The 23756-nt window shown below is 40.3% G+C and overlaps 1 protein-coding gene and 1 non-coding gene across 2 annotated transcripts in view; both read right to left on the bottom strand.

Moving 5' to 3' along the window:
• Positions 1-23756, bottom strand: part of Reln (reelin) — a 437924-nt gene that overhangs the window by 207264 nt on the left and 206904 nt on the right. Inside the window, exons 7-8 of the mRNA XM_052173082.1 lie at positions 12828-12924; positions 6836-6887 (exon numbers count right to left, since the gene is read on the bottom strand). Coding sequence (XP_052029042.1) covers positions 6836-6887; positions 12828-12924 — 149 coding nt within the window. The remainder of the gene's footprint in view (positions 1-6835; positions 6888-12827; positions 12925-23756) is intronic.
• Positions 15332-15393, bottom strand: LOC127679503 (U7 small nuclear RNA). Its single transcript, XR_007976807.1, has one exon. It is a non-coding gene; the product is annotated as a U7 small nuclear RNA (small nuclear RNA).

The raw sequence follows: 23756 nt of genomic DNA, 5'->3' as shown, positions 1-23756 counted from the left end.
AGGAGTACCTCAAACGCTAGATTGTCCTGGTGGTTAGTTTTCAAAATATGGCCACAGGAAGTAGGCGGCTCTTGTTTATCTCAAAGATACTTTGGCATGTGTTGTACACAAAGCATCTCAGGCCCGAGTTCTTTCATACACTAATATCTAAATATAATGCATCTATGATCTAATGATGTTCTCATGTTTTGACATTGTTAAAACAAACCAAGTGTAATATAAAACACAGACTCACATCTAACATAAAAAGTACAAGCTTACAAAGTCCAATGTAAAACACACACTCATAACCTCCCAATATCAAAGCACATGTATACAACTCCCCAATATAAACACACAATAATCTCCAGACACACAAGCATCCGATATAAAATACAAAAGCAAAAGCCCCAGACATTTATTATCAATAAAGCTAAATTTAGAAAGGTAATTACTTTAATTTTTTGAATGTCCAACAAACGATAGATTCTAAACGAGCTCCGTGACTCCATCCTGTTGAGCACATGAGTGTGTAGCTCTGCCTACTCCTGTTGGTAGAAGCAATGTTTATTGGCAATTCCGAGTTTTCCTCTGGATCATTTCCATTCATTGACATCCTCAGATCATTTCTCTGAAAACCACTTTTGTCATGAAAGTCTGTATCACACCAGCTTAACACATATCTTGGTGCCACTGGAGTCATTACCTGTCACTTTGGCAGTAATTCTCTCTTTGTGTGTCCCTGGCTTTGGAGCTAAGAATGACACAATGCTAAGTCAGATCTGCTCAGGTCACACCATCTGGTTTTTGTTTGTCTGCTTTTGTCTTTTGCTTTGTGTGTGTATATGTGTGCATGAGTGCATGTGTGTGTGTGTTTATGCATATGTAGGTGAATGTGCACATGGAGGGTCTGTGTGTGTGTCTATGTGTGCATGAGTGCATGTGTGTGTGTTTATGCATATGTAGGTGAATGTGCACATGGAGAGTCTGGGTCTGTGTGTGTTCATGTGTGCATGTGTGTGTGTGTGTGTTTATGCATATGTAGGTGAATGTGCACATGGAGAGTCTGGGTCTGTGTGTGTGCATGTGTGTGTGTGTGTTTATGCATATGTAGGTGAATGTGCACATGGAGGGCCTGTGTATATGTAGGTGAATGTGCACATGGAGGGCCTGTGTCTGTGTATGTGTGCATGTGTGTTTATGCATATGTAGGTGAATGTGTACATGGAGGGTCTGTGTGTGTGTATATGTGTGCATGTGTGCATGTATGTGTGTATGTTTATGCATATGTGGGTGAATGTGCACATGGAGGGCCTGTGTTTGTGTGCATGTGTGTGTGTGTGTTTATGTATATGTAAGTGAATGTGCACATGGAGGGTCTGTGTGTGTGTGTGTGTGTGAGTATGTGCATGAGTGAATGTGTGTTTATGCATATGTAGGTGAACGTGCACATGGAGGGCCTGTGTCTGTGTATGTGTGCATATGTGCATGTGTGTTTATGCATATGTAGGTGAATGTGTACATGGAGGGTCTGTGTGTGTGTATATGTGTGCATGTGTGCATGTATGTGTGTATGTTTATGCATATGTAGGTGAATGTGCACATGGAGGGCCTGTGTTTGTGTGCATGTGTGTGTGTGTTTATGCATATGTAGGTGAATGTGCACATGGAGGGTCTGTGTGTGTGTATGTGTGTGTGTGTGTGCATGAGTGAATGTGTGTTTATGCATATGTAGGTGAACGTGCACATGGAGGACTGAAGTTCATGTCGGTGTCCTCTTTAATTGCTTTCTACTGTATTTATGGAGGCAGGGTCTCCTCCTGAATCCAGAGTATGCCAAGCCCTGCTGGTGTAGGTGGCCTATCCAGCTGGCCATGGGGATCTCCTATGTGCCTTCTGAGTGCTGGGATTATAAGTGGCTGCCTGTTCCGCTTTTAAGTGAGAGTTCTAGTGTAAGGACCAGATCACAAAGGGTTTAACAAAGGGTTTAACCACTGAGCCACCCACCTCCGCAGCCCACACTATTTGTTCTTTATGGTGTCTGTTTATCTTCAATCCTCATTTGGCAAGTGATTTCCATTCATCTAAAGAAAGAGCTGGGTAAACGTGAATAGTCTATTTTTATAGAGTAGCTCAATGCAAGGTGTCTTTTAAGAAAACTGTAAGTCTTAACCCAACTATAAAACCAAAATTCTTGAAGGACTCAAGATGTCTTAGTTTGATTTCTGTTACGATAAACACCATGGCCAGAAGTAATGTGGGGAGGAAAGGGTTCATATGGTTTCCATTTCTGGGTCATAGCCATCACTGAAGGAAGTCAGGGAAGAAATGAAGCAGACACCACGAAAAAGCTGCTCAGTGAGTCACTTGTTCCCTGGTGTCTGCCCAGACCGCTTTCTTACATAGCCCAGGTCCGTCCATCCAGGATGGTACTGCTTGCAGCGCTATGAGCTTCCCACATGAACCAACAATGGAGAAAATGCCCCACAGACATGCCACAGGCGAATCTTATTTGAGCAATCCCTAAATTGAGACTCCTTCAGATATCTCTGGGCTGTGCAAGTTGACAGTTGAAGCCAACCAGGATGATTATATTTCCTTATTGTTTAAGAAGCCTCCTTGTTCCCCTCTGTTAAAACCATGCCATTAAACAAATTATTAATTTATTATTATTATTATTATTATTATTATTATTTGACACAGGATCTGACTATGTAGCATAGGCTAGCTTTGAACTTGCTATGTATGCCAGACTGCCCTGAACTCTCAGACCTCATGCCTTGGGATCCCAATTTTATGCGATTTCAAATAAGTTCAATTAATTGACTAACAATTCTCACTTAGCCTTTTAATAAACATTAAAATACTCAGCCTATTTGAACTAGCTATTTAGAGACTCCTAATTTTATCTGACATTGCTAACATCTGCCCAGGCTAGTCCTAGCTTAGGAGGCATTCCCATGTCTCTCCTTGCTTGTATTCAATCCATGTCCTGTTCTGAAAGCCTACTCTTGACCTATTAAGAGACTCTGGTTGGGGGTTGGGGATTTAGCTCAGTGGTAGAGCACTTGCCTAGCAATCCCAAGGCCCTAGGTTCAGGCCTCAGCTCCGGGGGCCAGGGAGACACTGGCTGTTGGCTCTCAGAATGCTTCTAGATAAGAAGCTGCCCACTAGCCCTGCCTTTGAGTTATACCACTGTCAAGACCCACTGGACCTGCACACACTCACTACCATAACAGCATAACATCCTGAGACCTGCACACACTCACTACCATAACAACGTTATTGTACAACTATTGTAACTATTGCAACAACCTCACATTGGAGAGTCCTTATTGCAAATGTATCTACTGCCCCAGTTGACTGCTGCAAAAACATTTTCTCACTTTTTCTAGCTAAAGTTAGCTCAAGGCAGGTGTCCAGTAAGTCTGTTAAATGACTGACAGATACAAAGACCCACCAGTATTTCCCTTGGAAGGAAAATCCTGTTTAGGAAAACAGCTTGGAGGAATCTGTAAGATAATGGGTTACCAGGGGCATCAGCTCAAACCTATCTTCCATCCCAGAGGAGATCTTCAGGGAATGTGTAAAGGCCCCTAAGGCTGTAACCATAAATTCTACACATTGAATGTGAGGACTCAAGTAAGAACTGCAGCATATCGATGCCTCAGCACCGAAATGGAAACAAGATCTTTCATAGGAGTGGAAAAATGAGAACTTCTTAGAATATCTCAGGACGCTTTTTTAAAATGGCCTAGGTCTTGATAAAATGATAAAATTTCAGCCTGTAAAACTGGGCTTTCAGAATGCTGTTAATGTTAAAAACCTATTTAAGACTGAGTATATTGGTATGCATGTAGACACAGGCATAATATACATATACCATTTTAAGTATGCATGTAATACTTATCCACATTACACATATTTGAAGGAATTTAAAGCATGCCTTAGTAATGTAAGTAATTTTTATATACAGCTCCCTTAGGTACTTGGGACTCCTTTCAATTATATTCGTAACATACCTGGAAATGCTTATAAGGGCAAGACCAAAATTCCTAATTGTGAATATAATTCATCATTGAGCTCATAAGTAATGATGAATTTCCTTAGAAATTACCTATATATCATCTGACTGATTATATACAATGGGCACTGAATGTGCTACATGGCTTCCTAAAGCGTGGTACTGAAACTGACTGAGAAGAAGCTCATTACTAGTATAGATTAGGAGAATTCCAAGATATATAAAGAAATATAAATATTAGGCTCACATCGCATAATTGATTCTGCATGACTTTTAATCTGAGTACAGGGAAAATGCTTAGTACACGGAAGTTAATATTTTGATATTTTTTTACTTCAAATGTGTAAAGCCTGAAGTGAATCCACACATTTATGACACATTTACGATTTATGTGAATGCTTAGATGAGCCCCTAATACCATCCCTGTCAACAGAAGGGTATCAGTGCCCTCTACTTCACAAACATTCACATAAATGAAGATCATGAGATGCATAAATCCATTTCTGGAAATTCTTTCAACTATAACTTTATAGTTACCACACATTGTACACAGTAGGCAAAGGTTGATTACTATATTGTTTAACCTTTTCACACCAGAAAGCTTCTAGTCTCAAAATGCAGTAAACAATTTTCCCAGTTAAGCTTCTAAGCAATAAACTATAATTTCTCTAACTATACTGATTCATTGTCAACGCTACATTACATTTTATATATTAAAACAATCACCCAGAAAGATTTTGAAGAGGAACTTTGTAGGTTATAAACTCAGGTCTTCATCTCTCTCTTTCTTCCCTGACCCGTTTCTCCTAGATTCTGTTACACTTATGATTCTGTTACACTTATCATTATTTAATGTAAAATCCAGGATTCAAACCCATGCTCTAAGTTGTATGGCTGGTTTGTACACATGTAGGAAAATCAAAGTTTGTTTTAAGTCAGATACTGGGTCTAACCCAAGGTGTTATCCTGAGCCATTTTGTGTTCTGAATGTCATATACTAAACCTTGCACTTTCTAGCCGACCCTAATGCTCCCTGCTTGATCCATTTTCACCAGTTCTACTGAAATGATTCTGCAATTGGTCTGACTGAAAAGGAAATAGAGACTGTACATCAGGTTTGCTAGTCATAAAAATACTTTTTTCTTTCCTACAAAAAAATATTTTCATTGATGCTAGATCACTTCTCCCTTGAACAGAGTGAAAACCTACTGGAATTATGGATTCTTCTGTGGTCTTTCATTGCGTAAATATAATATTTGAAATTAATATTTATTTCTAACAAAAGGATACTCCTAATACAGATAAACTAGAAAACATTATTCCTCTTTATTTTGACTTTTCAGTGGTTTAATAAATAGAGCACATTAATTCTGGTTAAGATCCATGAAGGTTCCTGTTAAGCTATAGTTTTGAAAAAATTGTTCTTGTCAAATTAAAATTATAAAAGAAACTCTGTTACATCCTGATTATGAAACATGATTAGTATGGCTAAGCTAACAAATTGAGAAAGCCATTTAAATACCTTTTCTCATTTTCACTAGCAAGTTTTTTCAGTAAATATGTACTTCTGGTTTGTGAATAAAATTCTGTGGGCCATACTATTAATAGGAGAAGCAATCTAAACTATAATTGGGCAGTTTCCCACCCCTACATAAGCTTACACACCTACACAAGCTTTAATGAAGCTTGTTGATACAAGATTAACAAGCATATACCCAGAAAACCCTCTGTGGTCTAGTCAACTACAATGGGCTCCGCTGTAGACACTGACATGGGCTATAGACCAGGAGCTGCTGAGGAAGATGGCCTTCTTTCTACCAATGGCTGATCTCCAAAGATGGAGAGTGCAGATGGTGGGGGACTGGGGTGTGACTACCATATGCCAGTAACCTCAGGACTTAAGACAAACCTAAGTCACATTTAGAGGACAGGCTCTTTCTTTCTATAGAATATTCCTTTGGAAATGTGTACAAGTTGCTTATTGATTCATTCATACCTGTGTGTGTGTGTTTGTGTATATATATATATATTCATGTCAATTTTAAAAAGAATAGAATAGGTAGCAAAACTGCTACCATTTCATTAAAAGGCATATTGTTATTAGATACTTTATTAAAAGGCATACTGTTACTGAATATTTTGGATAAGAACTTTTGCTTTTCAATCCAAAGCCTTGGAAGAAATATTTTTCAGATGTAGTAATATTTTCATTAGCTATATCAAAATTAAACATAGATTATTTATGTCAAACATTAAACCTTAATTAGTTTCTTTCAGCCACGAATAATTATCTTTTACTACCAGCCAGGAAATTAAGCACATTTCTATCTTAAACTGAGCAAACATAACTATAGCGTATTTCTGCAACAACAAAGTAACTTAATGTATTCAAAATCCATATGTAAATCATTATAAAAAAGATTTCAGGACTGGCAAGTCGGCTCAGGGGTGATGCTGCCAGTCCTGAAGGTGAGTTTGATCCCTAAAAGCCACATGATAAAAAAAGAAAGTCAAATCCATCAAGCTGTCCTGTGACCTACACACATGTGCACACACACACACACACACACACACACACCATGAATAAATGGGATGTAATGAAATGTCTTTAAAATGTTACAGATTATCCATAGCACTTTTAATACCAATCACTGCTGGTAAGGAGTGTGAACAAAGAACAGTACTTTAAAATGTTTAATCTCCCTTTTTAGATTATTTGCTACAAAGATTTAACCTTTCCCGTTTCTAAAAGCACCTGGCACACACAGTTGTACACTCTGATTAAAGCGGTATTTCTAAGTTCAGTTGCTACAATTGCTCCCAGACACTTACCGATGGAAAACTGGAGGACAGATGCCGTTGTTGTGTTCAGGCACGTGGTGGTCTAGAGAGAAAACACGCAAGAGTCAGACCAGGAAGACAAGAGCAGGGTGAGCCTGGAGGCAGAGCACCCAGAGCGGCTGCACTTTCTCCTTCATCCAGTCTCAGCCCTGTGCCAGAGCACAGACAGTACTCCTCTTTGGGAAGCAAGCTGTGATTTAGGCTAGAAGGCATGGAAATGTTCTCCAGGTCATCTTGCAAAGGCTGCAAACAGAGCTGCACACAGCCGATGACCTCCCTCTGCCTTATTACCAGACTAAGCCAAAGGGAATCTTATACGAAGGCAACCAGACAAAAATTGCTAGATAAGAGTAAACGACTAGAAAAAGACCTTCTATCGAAGCAAACAGAGAGACACTGATCTGATGAGACTCGGCTAAGGACATTTGGTAACCTGAACCTGAGTCCTCGCTCAGGCCTCAGTTGAGGCACGGAGAGAATTTACTCTGGCAAGTTGTCCTTCAACTTTATATCCGCACTGTGGCATCTCCATACTCTACCCCCAGACCCACAAAACAAATGCATGTGACCAGCAAGTTTTCTTTCTTTCTTTTTTTAAGTAAATAGAACCAAAACAGCTAACTTAAATGCCTTAATCTTTGGCGAGTAATAAAAATATTCTAAAACCAATCATGACAATAACCATACAATTTTGTAATTGAATATAGAACCTATGAACATTTCTTAAAAGGAGAGAGGGAGAGGAGATGAGGAGGAAGAAGGGGGAGGAAGAGGGTGAAGAAAGGTGGGATGGAGAACGAGGAGGGAGGGGGAGAGACATCAGGAGGAAGGGTCTGGAAAGAGCCTCCTCCACACTTCTGTTCAATCTTCACATCTTGAAGTGAGGTTGATAAATTCTTCACTTTGGAAGGAGAAATGACATGGATAAATTGTGTATCAAGATATTTATGCTTTGGAGTAGGCACACCTCCTTAATGAGATGAAAGTTAAGTCCTCATTTAGCTGGGCCCCTGAGCTCCATATACTGAGGTCTGGAAGCCTCACAATACCCCACTGCTGGAGACAGCCACTCGTGAATGCACGCTCAGCAGGGCAGCACAGCATGCTGTCTTCTGCCTCTTTCTGATCTGACACCTTTACACGTGGAGTGTAAAATCCAGTGGAGAGGCAGCCAGGGTAAGAGGGGACGACCTGAGACTTTGTATAAGCCCTTCAGCCAGAGTCAGCACAAGCTCTTACTTTATGCCAGATTTATAAATCACTGGGGTAGATTGACAAAGGGGATTCTAGCTGTCTTTAGTCTGAATCTACCCGTCATGCTCAGACCTCTGCTTCCTGTGTTCTTCCTTCCCTCAGAGACAGCAGAGAAAAATGAACAATAAAATACTTTGAAAAGAAATCTGCTTCCCCCGCCATAGCTTTTAAAGTAAGTTTAACTCTCTGCCTTCATGGATTTCCCCTTGGATAATTTCATATTGAAATCTAAAGGAACGCACATCCAACAGAAAATTTTCTTCTAAATCCACAAAGTTGAATGATTTTATATAACTGAATAGATTCCCAGATGATTCTTTGAAATAGTGGTATTATATAAATTATTATATAAATTAAAAGCACTGCGGTTATTGCTACCGCTACTGCACAGAGCATCCTAGAGAGCCCTCGACATGTTGTCCCCTGCTGATGTAATAATTGATGCTGTGTCACCTGTCTGAACAAGTCACACAGCTGTGACCTCTGCTACCAAGCAGCAAGTTACTGCATGGAACACTGCTAAGTTTCAAGGGTAATCGAGGTGACCGAACCGTAGCTTCTGGTTCGACATTGTTTCTACATTTGTTCCTTCTTATGGGATGCTGAGGACTCCTGCGGTGTCTGATTCTCACCTCATTACTATACCCACTTATATTAGGAAAACCAACAGCTACAAAAATAATCGGAGGGCCTTGGAGATGAGCACGGTTAATAAAGTGTTTGCTATACAAACGTGAAGACCCAAGTCCAGACCCATCTGAAAGTGTGGACCTGAAGGGGCTAATCAGCAACCCAAAGCAGGACAGGGTGAGGCAGGGACAAGTAGATCCCTGAACTCACCAGCCAGCTCAGTATGTGGAACTAGGGAATGCTACATCAGGGAGAGGCCAAAACTCAAAACAATGTGGAGAACAATGGAGGAAGATAGCCAAACTTGACTTCCGGTCTCCACACACATGTACACACATGTGGATATGCACTCACATGTGTGTGTGCATACACAAGCACTAGAGTACACAAGAAAAAGAATAGGAAAGATGAACACACAAAACGAAGATATAAAATCCACTTGACTATGTGTGTAATTGGGTTTTATAAATTATTACTCCTGAGTTCAAGCAGGTTTTTGATAGATAGTATAGTAATTATGAAATCTTTTTTCTCACCATATCTCAGTGCTCTTAAACACCCAATTAAGTTTCAAACCGTAGCAAACAATGGCAATTTAAATCTGGATAACTCACTATAGACTGAGGCCCTTTATCATGTCCTCTGTCCTTGCAAATTTTCAGTGAATTTGATCGACTTTTGGTCTAGTTTACTACTGTAACTAAGACAGATCTTCAACTCTATGAGGAAAATGCTTTTTGCAAGGAAACAGCAGGAAGGGGACACACCTTGGTGTGCAAGTCCTTGCCCAGCACATGCGGCCCTGTGTCTGATTCCATAGCGCTGCAAATAAATAAAAGACTTTCAAAAGGAGGAGCACAACCCATTTCGAGTTCTGAGAATGTATTTCTCTTTATCTTCATTTTACACTAGCAAAATAAATGAAGCTGGGTGTCACTACCTAAAGTCTGTAGATATGGCTAACAAAGTGTCTGAGGACTCCACAGACCTCTGTGATGGGTGGAGACAGATGCTCCTCCTATAATGCATGTGTGTGACGGCACGATACACCAAGCTAAGTCTGAAGAATGCAGGCTTAAGGGCAGGCCCTTTATATTGTCTTTTGCTCCCTCCTTTCAGACCTATGAAGGAGGCCCTAGTCTGTCCCAACTAACTCAATTTTGCTCCTTTGGCTTGTTTTTTTGTTTATTTTAAGATTTCTTTTCTCCATATTGTCAAGTACCAGGAGCATGGAGCTTTCCAGGCAAACATCTTATTACAGGATCAAGATGGCTCCAGGAAGGCTCCGTCGGCGCTGGCGGGACCCACACCACCAGACCTGAGATCATGATGACCAGAGGATACCCCAACTAAGACTGTCAGCTACACTCTCTGGCATAATCTTCTCCTGCAGGGTCCTGGAGCCATTGCCAGCTGTCCTTAGAGCACTAGACATCTTGCCTGCGTCCTTGGCATTGAATCAAATGTTTTCCCTGATGCCCCATCATGTGTGTCTTTATTGTTGGGGTGTCCTTGGGGAGAGAATTGTGAACCATGCCTGGAAACTCTCAAATCCAGACCTGCAGACTCAGACTTAACAGATCGAAAGAGAAAGCCCTAAGCGTCCAAGACTCTTGGCTTGTGGTTCTTCCTCTCAGCAATCCATAGAAACTGGTTCATGAAAAACAAGAAAGTCTGTTGTTTAGAAGCAACGCTTCAGGGCTGGCGCCTTTCAGCAGTCCTTGTATACAACAGCATAGACTGGATTCAGTTTGGAAGTTCTATGACAATGTTCGAATTTTAGTAAATATATTAACTGACAACTGAATTCCTTACTTTTCATCTGACTGGACTGCTTTCTATGAACGCAACTTGGATACCATGCGTACTTTGGCCTCTAGGAGAGTAATGCAATATAAAACTTACAGAAAATTAAATAATTGTTATTGCTAAAATCTGTAATAGCCACTCATGGTGGCTCATGCCTTTAATCCCAGCACTCGGGAGGCAGAGGCAGGTGGTTCTCTTCAGTTTGAGGCCAAACTACTCTACAAAATGAGTCTAGGATAGCCATGGATACATAGAAAACCTCATCTTGAAAATCCAAAGCAAGCAAGCAAGCAAACAAACAAAAAAACCCTATCTCTTTGGCTCTATAAAACACATTTTTGGGAAATTCTTATGATGGGAATATAAAACTGCATACCACTCTTATATCATAGAAGGTTAATTTATTTAGACATTCAGAGACAGGAGCTTGCTATGTATGTATCCCAGGTTGGCATCAAACTTACCAGCCCACTGCCCTCTCCACCTCATGCTGAGATTATAGACTATTATATGAGTAAAGATTAGTCTCACGTAACAACTCAAAACCAACTAACTGGAACATCAAATCTAATAATAAACACTGGGATGCAGAAACAATTCATGTTGATGAAATAAAAATAGATAATTTCAGTTTTTACTTAAAATAAGAATTTACAGACATACAAATTCTGGCATAATATCATGAGATACTTTTATTTCCCACTGCCGATGTTTTCAGAAATATTACTGAATGGAACACCTCCTAAAAGAGGCAGTAATTCTCAGCTCAATTAACTATGGTAAAATTAATTTTATTTTAAGGATGACAGATAATTAATTCAATCAAGGTATATTATTTAAAGCATACTAGCAAATTAACTTTTTTCAGAAAGAATTTCACTACCAGAGTTGTATTTGTCTGCAGGTATTATAACACCTTGTGAGACTTGAATTATAAGCACCTATTATTTTAATTTACATCTAATTAATTCTGTTTGTGATCTAGTTTCAATTGAAAACCTAATTCATGGATGTTCTGAACTGCATATCCTTAACAGGCTAAATATACATATTGCCACAAAAGGGGTATTCAAGCAGAGTAAAGTAAGAACATGTTGCAAAGTTAATTGGCTTCCACATTTTGACAAATAAATCTTCTTCGAATTGCTCATAGGGGGGGCTACTTCTTCATGATGGACGCTCATCCTTAGCAACTTTTAAAGTTAGTGACTTTGAAAGACAATGTGTGACACTGAGGTGAAAACACAAGCCTTGCAGGGGCTGGGATAGCAAAGGGCCTGGCACCAGGGAGCATGGGGCAACCGAGTCAGAACCTCACAGAGTAACACTTCTCATCCCTTTCAGGGACTTGAAATAAATGCAGTCCTCAACCAGTACCCACCCCCCCCCCCCCCAGACCTCCCAGGGACTAAACCACCAACCAAAGAGTACACACGGCTCCAGACGCATATGTAGCAGAGAGTGGCCTTTATCTGGCATCAATGGGAGGAGAGGCCCTTGGCTAGATGCCCCAGTGTAGGGGAATGCCAGGGAGGTGAGGTGGGAGAGGGGGGGTGGGTGGGGCGCCTTCAAAGAGGCAGGGGGAAGGAGGATGGGACAGGGGGTTTGCAGAGGGGAAACCAGGAAAAGGGATAATATCTGAAATGTAAATAAATAAAATGTCCAATAAAAAAAAGAAAGGAGGACCAAATCAAAGCAGCAAGAGCTCATTAGCCCTACACTGTAGTTAGAGGCTGACTGTTTCTAATTTAGAATGCTCACTGCATGTATTAATTCCAGATCCTACCTTCTCAAGCAATGGCCAATGCCCTCAATTAAATGGGAGCAACTACTCTGGAGTCATTTGGCAAGCTTAGTACATTCTATAGAAAAAAAAATCCATCAAGGTTCATCTATTGTTAGGAAGTAGAGTTTTAAAGTAGTATAATGAGAAGCTCTTGACTTTTAGAGAGAACGTAATGATGATGAGATGAAGCCTTTATATAAGAACTCAGAAGGTCACAATTTGTTCAATGTGATATGCACTATGCATATATGATGCACTAAATACACATGTGTATTTTAATCCACCTTATCATAGTGATGAGTCACAGTTTCTAAGACACCCCAGTGCTGCCAGTTTAATCATTGAGCTAATTACCTCTTCCAATTTTGAGATATGAAAACAGGGCAGATAATATTTCAGACTTTCATCTGAACTCCTAGAGAATAACAGAAATGCTTGTTGACAAAGAGCACAATAAGGCCCATAGTCAAACAAGGCACTGCGGTAGCATTAGCATACACTTACCAACTCTCGAGGGCCGTATGGCTCACAGAAGGTGACAGCATTGCCGTGCATGATGGTGCCACACTGGTCTCCGGTCTCACAGTTGCTGCACTCAACCCTGCAGGAACACAGAACGCATTCTCAGGCTCAGGACTAAGCAGTGCACATTGGTTTCTTGTTCCCACAGTTAGCTATTCAACTGATCGGCACTGCACAGGACAGTCATGGTACACTGGATTCTGACAAGATTCAGAAGGCACGAAACCAGAAAGGCTTTGGTGTAAACTTCAGTTCTTTCACTCCTGTAGTGGTGGGAAATTCCTTAAATCTCCCAAAGTTTCAATTTCCCCATGAACAAAATGAGGGCAGCATACAGGCCCAAGTCTCCAAGAGCCATTGTGACAATCAAATGAGACACTCTCTAGAAACTGACAGTACAGAAGCTGCCCCGTAACAGGTCTTAATAATAAAATATGGTGTTACCAATAGTTATATAGAAGGAAGAGGGGCCCAATGGACAAGAACAAGAACAGTTTCAAGGGTTAAAAACAAAGTGATATCCTCTTACATAATAAACTAAATTCCACATCTCTATAATGGAAATGTGTCTCACAAATAGTCTGTGTTATGGTCCATATAAAACTTTTAAGTAACAATTCTCAAGCAAACTTACATGTTCACATTCCACCATGTTAAAAAAGATGGAGCCAGATGTAATCTACATATAACTAAGGAATACAAAGAGATTCCAATCCAAGCAAATTTTGGATACTAACCCATGTTAACCTTGAATAGGCTTAAATCCTCCATTTATTGTATTACTGTAAACTGAGGTGGTTAATACAAACAAGGCCTGATTGAAGGTCAGTTTTTCATGTCTGTCTAGTAGAACTGGAGGTATGCATATTCTGGATTTGACTTTGAGCTTGTTCAGTAACATTTATAATGCTCTTCACTCTCACATTTCCTCCTACAACCATTACACATCTCACATGTAGGAAGAAAGATCTATATTTTCCCTGTCTGGTCCTCAAACCACATGAGAGCTTTATTTGATGCAGTAAGAATATTTTCAAAGACCTTCACATTCCAGGTGCCAAACGCTGTGGAAAGGGCACTGTGCCCTTTGCTCAGCAGATCACTGTGTTATCCCTCTCCATTGTTTATGCTTACAGGGAGGGGGCAGAGACTCCCTTCCAGACAGGAAGATGGAGTGTGAAGAGAGATCACAGGGCCCCTGAGGGCGAGAGGCAAAAGCACAGTGAGTATAAACTTGGCAGAGGGATCTAAGTACCATCTTCCTCACTTCACCATGGAGGGCAAGTGGCCGCTATCCTAGCCTTCTCAGCCGTGCCCACACTACAAGATCAGAGATGCCGATTATCTTTAATTTTTTTCAAAGAAACAGAAAAGAATTTCTAATAAGGATTTATGGTGTCGTTCACTGCATCATAAATCTTAGCAGGAAGTTGGAATCATTTCTTGATTACTATGATCCAAGAGTGTAATAAAATGTCCTTGATGGTAGAAGAAACACAGTAGCTTTGGAAGTGCAAAGAACCAAATTTGTATTCATTTTTGCATGTTTATTTACTATGTGTAGCATTCATAAATATTGGTTGAATAAATAATTAAACATAACTTCAACTTTATAAGCAGAATTATTCTCAAGGTCTGAAGTCCTAAGAAAACCTCTCACAATAATGTCTGGCATATACTATATGTGAGTTATTACCTTATTTTTATTACTAACATTATTACAACTATTAATTTCTCATGAATTTCTACCATTTTGGCTGCTACAAAACAGGTATATTTGATTCCCTTCTCCATGATACAGAGTATGTTGTATGAATTAATCCCTATTGTTTTTTAATTTTAAAAACTGTGTATAAAAGAAGCATAAAGAAGTATTATAAAAATTTTATTGGGGGAGGGCTGAAGAAATGACTCAGCAGTTAAGAACACCCATACAGTAGCCCACAATTATCCCTAACTCCAGTCTCAGGGGTTCTGATGCTCTCTTCTGGAATACACATGGTGTACAAACATACATCAGACAAATCATCCATACATATAATTTTAAAAAATATATATTGGGATTTTTTTCATTGCTAAGTAATTAATAGGCTTCTTGTATTTGTGATAGGTGAAGATTATTTAAAAATTATCATTAGGAAATAGCTTGAGAGAAACATCAAACTTGAGAGAGGTCAAAAAAGAATATTCAAAACTCAAAATAGCTATCTGTCAAGGAGCAGCCTCAGCTTGGAGAGGGTTCCTAAGGAAGGGGTATTTGGGAGCTGCAAAAAGAAGACTCAAAGCCAAATGATGGGGTTCAAGATTATAGCTTTACAGTCTGCTCAAGATAGCTCCCTAGACAGCACTCTGTAGATAGATCTTGGCTCTGTAGTTTGCTTGAAACAGGTCTACACTTGAGACAGTTCCTGTTCAAGACAGCTCTCTACTAGAGACTGAGTTCTCTCATGCTAGGAAGAAAATTGTAAAAGTTTTCTGGATAGTTCATGGGCTTTCCAACCAAAGTAAAAAAAACTGCTAGACAAAATTCTAAGAGCTGTGTTCACTCTTTAAATTTCTCCAGACAGCTTAACTCTTGGTAGAAAAAATCCTAAAAAAGAATTGTGATTGCTCTCTGCTAGCTCATCTCATGCAGACCAAAAGCCCAGTCTTCTATTTACATATCAGTTCAATCATTTACTCAGGTTCCCTTCTGATTATACCATGAATTGGCATTTTATGACCTTAGTCCCTTGATTCTTAGAAAAAGACAGCAAGTACACCATTGTTTTTAAGTCAAGGCAAATGAATTAGAGATCTGCCAGCCTTTGTAAGCACAAACAATAAGCTGAGCTGTGTGAGATCATGTCCTGAGATTTTCATTTTCACAATGCCTGGACCTAAATTCACTCTGTCTCAGGCTGACCTTGAAGTCAGGAATCTATTTGCCTTTGTAAGCACAAATAATAAACTTGTCTAGGTGGGACCTTGTCCTGTGATCATCACTCCACAAATCTCTTTGTCTCCTTCCTTGATATGTTTTTGTCAAGATGGCTCATAGTACAGCTGCATTTGTTCCGTTGGGTATGTGAAGCCCCTCATATAATTAACATTGCATCCTAATATTTTGTATAGTTGAGAAATTATACATTGAACTCATGTTTTCAGGGTTCTTTCCCACAGCCTTAAGGGCTGTCCTAAAGGTCATAGCATCTACCATTTTCCTAAGGATATTCGTCACACCTGTGCCTCCCAGACTTGTGCTGTCTCTGATTATCATGGCGTCAACCTTGGCACAGAGGATACTCCCCCAAAGGAAGAACATGAAGTAAAATATACAAACAAGCCTTAAGCCTAGCAACTGCCAATACTTGTGGAGGCCCATGCCCTGCTGGCCATGATCCAGGGGTAGGAAACCATGTCAATACTCTCCCTTCCACATGACCATGCAGGAATCTGAAGCATCTACTACCAGCCTTTAGGACGGTGGTTCTCAACCTTCCTAATTCTGTGACCCTTCATGTTGTAGTGACCCTCAACCATAAAATTATTTTTATTGCTACTTCATAACATTATTTTGCTACTGTTATGAATTACAAATATCTTGAATTTCCAATGGTCTTAGGCAACCACTGTGAAAAGGTTATTTAATCCTCAAAGAGGATTGGGACCCACAGGTTGAGAACCACTGTTCTAGACACACTTCACTAAAAATATCATTATTCATATGAATCTGAGGTTGGCTATTTGAATGTCTATAGTAACCATTTCAGCTCTATATGTTTAACAGGAGTTCTCACCCAACTGTATGTAAGGAAAACAGTATTTGAAGAAAGCATCCATTTCAGGTCTCCTCCCCTATGATTTTGGTTGAGTAGGTATGGGGCATAATCTGCATATCAGTATATTGTTTAAAGGCAATGCTGATGTACAAAGCCTAACAGCCTGGAGTTAGACATCAGTTACTAGACAAGAGGCATGATGAGTGTTTGGAGGATCTTCTAGTTTGTAGCATAAAGTGATGATGGTGATAAGATAAGCACAGGGGAAGAGGATGTACTAAGAGGTATAGCTTCTTTCCCAAGGGCTCAACAATTCTTCTAGACTTTCCTGTTCATATATTCAGAATTTAATATAAAAGGCATCCTACCCTGTTTAGATACTTCCTAGTGCCAGCTATCACTCACAGGGTTGCTGCCCGGAGGAACAAAGGCTTCCCCAAGGACTGATGGGATAAATCAGTGGGCTCCCTGATTTAAACGTTTTTAAATGTCCTTTGCTTGATTTTTCTCACAATCGGACTGTGTTTGTCAACATAATTTATTTTAATTTACTCTGCATGACTATCCCTCGGGGTGGTCAGGCCTAGCCCTTCTCTCAGCTGCCCTGAGTGGTGTGGTTTACTTTCTCATCATTTATTAATGCATTCTTCTGTTACCGCCATGTTAAAGATTTGCAGGCACCATGCTTAGCTTTAGCAGTGCAATGGCTAGCTGAGACAATGCTTTTTCTTCCTGCAGTTTACATCCCATATGGAAAAGAAGAGGAGTAAACAGATTCAACATTAAGAAACCCATGCAATGGTAGTTACTGCAGTGTTTTATGTAGAGTTCCCTAAAGTGCATTTAAAGATTTCAAGCTCTCTCTCAGGGGATAGAGGTTACTGCCTTTATTTTTACCAATAAGAATCATGACCTTCAGGGAGGAAAGGACATTCAAAATTGTGGAACTATCAAGCTGAAGCGTTACAATTTGAGTCAAAGTATTGTAATGTATTCCACAGTTACTCTGTCCTCAAAATAGCAAGAGACACGGACTGGCAGGACGGCTTCAAAAGTAGGAAAGGAAGAGAAAGTTTCTAAGGATGGTAGCTGCTTACCTGGTTCTAAATGAGAACTAGAAATTAAGTAAGCAAGAAGGTGAGGTCAATGCGTGCAGGGAATAAAATACACAGAAATTATGTCCCATAAGCTGAACTTTTAGTTCAGCAGGTCAGTATGGCCAGAATCATACAGGTACATATAGAAAAGGATGGCAAACTGCAGCCTTAGAGAGTAGAAGGTTTCATATACCACTGCCTGGGTGACCAACAGGGACTGTGCTAGGGAAATCTATAAACAAACCCTCAACCACATAAAACTACTGTCTTCTAATATTTTAATGCTTATTTGGAGATGCTAAAATTGAAATTTAGAGATATTATTATTCAAGGTTGTAGAACTACACTTGTGAAGCCAGGTACCACAAAGGGCAAGAGAAGTCATCAGTTCACAGTGAGGGAGGGAAACCAGATGGGACGGTAGAAACTTGGAGTTTCTCAGAAGAGATTTGTGACCCGTGTCTGAAGGACAAAGGTGGATTTTTAAAACTGTACAGATGCAAACAGCCACATAAACTCCGAGTAATTCCTGGCTAACCAAGGCTTTCAGAACAGTTCCCCCATGTGGCATGTTCTTCCCTCCTAGCCTCCCTTCTCAAGAAACGAACCCCCGCATGCCTGAAATATTAAGTCTTCTTCTGTAGAACAGTTCAATTCTTCAAGAAGGGGTTAAATTTGGTGATAAGCAGCCCAATGTCATGAAGGCTCAGAGAGGGAAAATAAAAGGTGCTGTTTGCTGTGACATTTGAATGCATGGCCTCATAGCTGGGTTTCTTCCTCTGATCTCCTTCTGAGGAAAATGATGGGCTTTGTAGAGTTAGTCAGAGTAGTCATCCAGATGTGTGGGAAGGAGGAAGTTTTACATAATCCCAGTTAAACAGGCTTTTGTTTCTCAATTTAAAAAGGAATGTGACCTCCCAGGCTAAGGATTAGAAATGAATTCTCTCTCTACCTAATGGCAAAACTATGGAATGTTTCTCTAATCTAAGAAACCCTTTCTCCTTTTCCTATTTCCCCAGCTTGGAAAAGTTGAACATAAGAATTTACCAGATACCATGATGCAATATATGAACTGTTCACATCAAAATATATTCCATCATGAACAACACAGTTAAAACATATTTTAAGGGAAATTCCTGTAATTTTCAAAGATGCCGTAAGACTGGAATTTATTAAACCTTTTCTTGGCCTATTTATTGCGTGCTCAGGTTCCACAGGAGTCTCTTGAATTACTGGAGTGCACAGATGATCTGGTTAAAGAGGACCTGCAGCGCCGCTGAATCTCATCACCCTGCATTTGATAAACAATAAAGCAGGACTAGAATTTGGGTTGCCACAGTGGACCCTGAACCCCGGGCGGCAGGAGACAAGACCTCCAGTTCTGTAAAAGGAAAGTGTGTTGCAAAGAATGCTTGCTGTTTTTACCTGCAGGGTTTATTCTGAAAATTGTTCTTAAAGTTATTTTTTCATTTATAAGATAAAGAGATTTGGTTTCACTAATAAAATCCTACAAAAATAAGGTAATGAAATGGATTTCATGGAAAAACACTGAGTTAATTCACAGGGACTGGTGGGTGTAAGAATGAAGTTCTGTGTGGTGCCTTTGGCTGCTCGATATCCTTGGATAACTAATCAAAACCGGTTTTATGTTTACACTTTCACTTCCTCCTCTCCCCTCCCCCTTCTATCCTTTGCTATCAAAAATAAAAACAATCAGTAAATCTGAAGGCTATCCAACAAAGCCATGCAGGCTTGAGCCATGACCAGGAGAGATGGAGGCTCTCTCTGATTGGGTTTTGCTTTCACTGTAATCAACTCTGAGGCACCTTCTAAACTGGAGATTTTTTCTTTCTTTCCTCCTTCCTTCCTTTCTTTCTTTCTTTCTTTCTTTCTTTCTTTCTTTCTTTCTTTCTTTCTTTCTTTCTTTCTTTCTTTCTTCCTTCCTTCCTTCCTTCCTTCCTTCCTTCCTTCCTTCCTTCCTTCCTTTTAGATAAAGCAAAAACAAAAGCAATATTTAGGTGTTTATGCTTTCATCTTGAAACAAAAAAATTATATAAAGTACATTTGAGTATTGTGCGAACTTCTAAAGGTATAATTATGTCATTTATTCTGATTTTAAAATTGTTAAGCACAGCCCACTCAGCCACACGGTCAGCTCGCAGGAGAGTCTGTGTGTGCATCTGGAGACAGAGCCTCACACACTGCAGCGGCTGGAAGGGCCTTTGGGACACAGGGAGGGGGAGGGGCACTAATGAGAGAACTGAGCTCTTTTGCACAATTGAAGTTATGAATGGTTGGTACTGACATCATCCAGACAGGAACAAATAAATAACTGGAATATCATTTCCTCGGGTTGCCAAATGACGTGACTCATTCCTCTATCAGGTCAGAGCGAAACCGTCCAGCCTTTGGTCAGGCCCTCCACTGGAACGAGTCAGTCACCTGGAAACTCACTGACAATCACCTACCATTAGATTCTCACTTGAGATACACGGCCCTTTGTCCCCAAGGGCATGGTGTTATCTGTCCATAATTTATTACTTCTGAAGAGGCCAATCCTACACTCAGCACCACAAAGAAGCAGTCAGCCATTTAGTGCGCCAGAATTGTCTATTCCCCAGCATTTTGGTAAATATAATCTTAATATTTGTTTTATTCATAAAAAGTTCTTTAAAACTGGCAAAAAAGAGGAAGTTATTATAACTGTTTGGTGCAAAGATAACGTGTCTCTGTCCCAGTATAGTCCACACTGTGTGCCGACAGAGGCTGACTGATTTCACAGTCGAGATGAGACTCCATAGCAACATCTGTTGCTGATCAATCTCTGACTCAGTCAGAGATCCCAATGCTTCCTGGATCTTCCTATCAAGCTACTGCAACCACTGACCTTATTTTAGTTTGTCATTTGTTTTGATTTAAGGTCTTGCTGTATAGCTCACATGTGTAGCTCACACAGGCCTGGCCTTGAACTCCTGGCAATCCCCTTGCCTCAACCTCCCACTGCTGGGAATACAGGAATGCATTTGTACCACACACAACTTTATTTTTCTAACAAATGTTTTGTATTGAAGAGAGTATGGCCAATTATTTGGGAGTTATTTATGTAACTATTTTGAAGAAATTAGAAATCAAGCTTTTAAAAGTAAATTTCAAAAAAGCATTCAGTTCTCTTTGTAAAAGTAGAATGGTTTTAGAAAAACAGCGAGGAACATTTACTCTGTTAAGAATAATCTCACCTTCAATTATCGCATGCCTTTTTTTCTAAGGAGGTAACATGCCTTACAGGTGAAAATGACAAACTCCATTTATAGCTCATTCTTTCCCATTACTTCTCACTGTGGAAGGCAAGAGAAGTCTTCTGATTTCACTAGGGAGTTGAAAAACCCGATCTCTTCTTCATTAACAGGTACAGTGACAAAAAGGTTAAAAATAACCCTGTAAAAATCGCACTACCGTGAGCCTTGTTCTCATCTCCTACTATGGCAAAGCCTACGACGTACTGCTTGAAGAAATATTTTCTCACTTGCTTCAGATGCACTTGACATTTAATTCCACTGAGTGAGCCCTTGTTTCTGTCATCTCAAACACAGATTTAAAAAGGAAGTAATAAGTCTCCAGATTTATACCTTATTGTATTAGTGGGATACCTCCTGGTTAACCTTTCTATTGTAGACAAAGACTGTCCCTAGAGCAATTACATCATGGTAAAAAAAAATAATAATCAGAGGAAGGGACTAAATGCAGAAGAAGAGCCAGAGGTTTTGTAATAAAAGGAAAAGGTTATCAATGCAAGAAATTGGAGATGAAATGACAATGGGAAGAAATCAGGAGGAAGGAAATAAGAGGAAAACACGCAGAAGACTCAGATCAGATCAGAATACTGTTCTACAGTGTCCGAAGGTAAAATACTCTAAAATACAGCAGAGCTTCTGCCAAGGGTGTGCCAACATAGAATATATTTTCCTTGTGTTTCTCATCTGCTCACAATCCCTGTAAATGCTGAGTTATTTATCTTCTCCTGGCAGCACACTGTCCTCTGACCTCACTGCCCCAGGACTGCCGGCAAAATCTGTCAGGCAAACCTGAGTAAAAATAATTTCGCCTGATTTTTTCCATGTTTCTTCTTTCTTCTTCCCTTTTCCTTCTTCCTTCTTCCCCTTCTTCTCCTTCTTCTCCTTCTTCTTCTTCTCTTGAAACGCCATTTGTACTATACTGCTCACACCCAGTCACTAAACTGCAGAGACCCCTTGTTTTGCCTTTGTGGAGTGATGGGGCCTCCTACATGTTGGTGAACCACAACGTGGTGAAACTGTGTGCCTGCCCTTGCCCTGTGCTGGCTAAGTGCCCACTGGGAGGCGTCCACCGTGGTGACTCACCTCACCCCAACACCTTGGTGGTTTTATAGTCTGTATTCAGATGATTTTCTCAGAGGAAAAGTACTGTAAAATACCAAATCACCATTTTTGTTCTATCTGATATTAATTGCTTCAACAAATTAGGCAGATGCAGTAGAGTCTCTGATCTTTTAGCTGTAAATTGAGATTTTATGGATTGTACCTAGCTTGCAAAGACCTCCAAGACAACCTCTGTCTTTTTCTCCATCCTCCCCATCCCTGTGGGTGTCACAAGTGCCCAGCAGAGGGGCATCTTTGCATGAGCAGCTCCTGATCCAGTCTGGGCTGCAGGACACACTTTGCTGTTACTGTCTATCTCTGTGCTGGAGGGGAAACACCTGCTGCCCCGCCTTGCCATCTATCAGCATGTTCTGCAGCAGCCCTGGACTTCCCACAAGAGCATCCAGGATATTACAACCCCGATGCCTCCTGCAGTCCTCAGAAAACAAGCTTTAAAGGGATAACAATTCCCCCTTGTCTTTACAGTTGCCTGGAGGAAAAAGGCACTTCTAAGTCAACTTAATCATTTTTAAGAATTCATTTATTTTTGTTTCTCCCTTCCTCTTTCTCTTCCACTGTAAACTAGAAGTATACTTTATACATTACTCTTCTTTTTGCTTTCTTCTATTGCTTTATTCATGATTATTGTGTGCAGGCATACACGGCACAGTGCATGCATGGAGGTCAGAAGACACGCTTGTACGGTTATCTCTCCTTCCACCTCTATGTAGGTTCCGGGAATAAAATGTAGGTCACCAGGCTTGTGTAGCATCAGTGTTACCCGCCTAGCTGTCCTGCCAACCCTTTATGATTTTTTAAAATTGGAATATATTTATATAAATGAAATGCACATTTTAACAAGTATGCACATCTATTATTTCATAACAATGATGTCACATTAGTTTGTTTCATACAAGAACACAAGTATCAATGTGAAATATTTGTGGTTTCTGGAGATACAGAGATTCAAATGTAAAGCCATGTGCATGCTAAATAAATGCTTTACCTCTGAGCTAATCTACAGCCTTTCAGATTTGCCGTTTCTGATCTTCCTTTAAGTTTAAATTTAGTCTTATGAAATTTCCACCCTTTTGTGTGGGCAGGGGTTCAAGAGGGTTGTTTCTGCATAGCAAAGGCCTTGTGGATCCCTCTATCACTGGCCACACAGCTGTCCTGAACATGTGCTGATGGGAAACTGTCAGTGTTAATGGGCTCCCTTTGCTCCATGGTGAGCTCTCTCTCTTTCTCTCTCTCTCTCTCTCTCTCTCTCTCTCTCTCTCTCTCTCTCTCACACACACACACACACACACACACACACACACATTCCCCCCACCTCTGGGTTCAGTGACACTTACAAATTGCTGAGGATAGTGCTGTCATTCAGAGGAAGGCCTGCATGTGACCAGCAACCAGGCAAAGGGAAACTAAGTCTTTCTCAAGTCTGTCTGCTTGCCCCTCCATCTGCCCGCTTGCTCTCTTCATTCCTAACTTAACTCTCAAACAAAACAAGTGGGTGGGAGAGAGGAGAGACAAAGGGCTTCGAGAGGATCCAGGGGCAAAGAACAGTGCACCCTAGGGGCCAGGACAACTTCTGCCTGGAGTATAGGGGGTATCTTGGAGATACACCCCCTCCATTCCCCACCCCCTGCCCCTATGAGG

The sequence above is a fragment of the Apodemus sylvaticus genome, chromosome 2 (genome assembly GCF_947179515.1).
Source record: "Apodemus sylvaticus chromosome 2, mApoSyl1.1, whole genome shotgun sequence".
Taxonomy (NCBI): Eukaryota; Metazoa; Chordata; class Mammalia; order Rodentia; family Muridae; genus Apodemus; species Apodemus sylvaticus.
The sequence above is the reverse complement of the archived record's forward strand: the minus strand, read 5'-3'. Positions and strand labels throughout refer to the sequence as shown.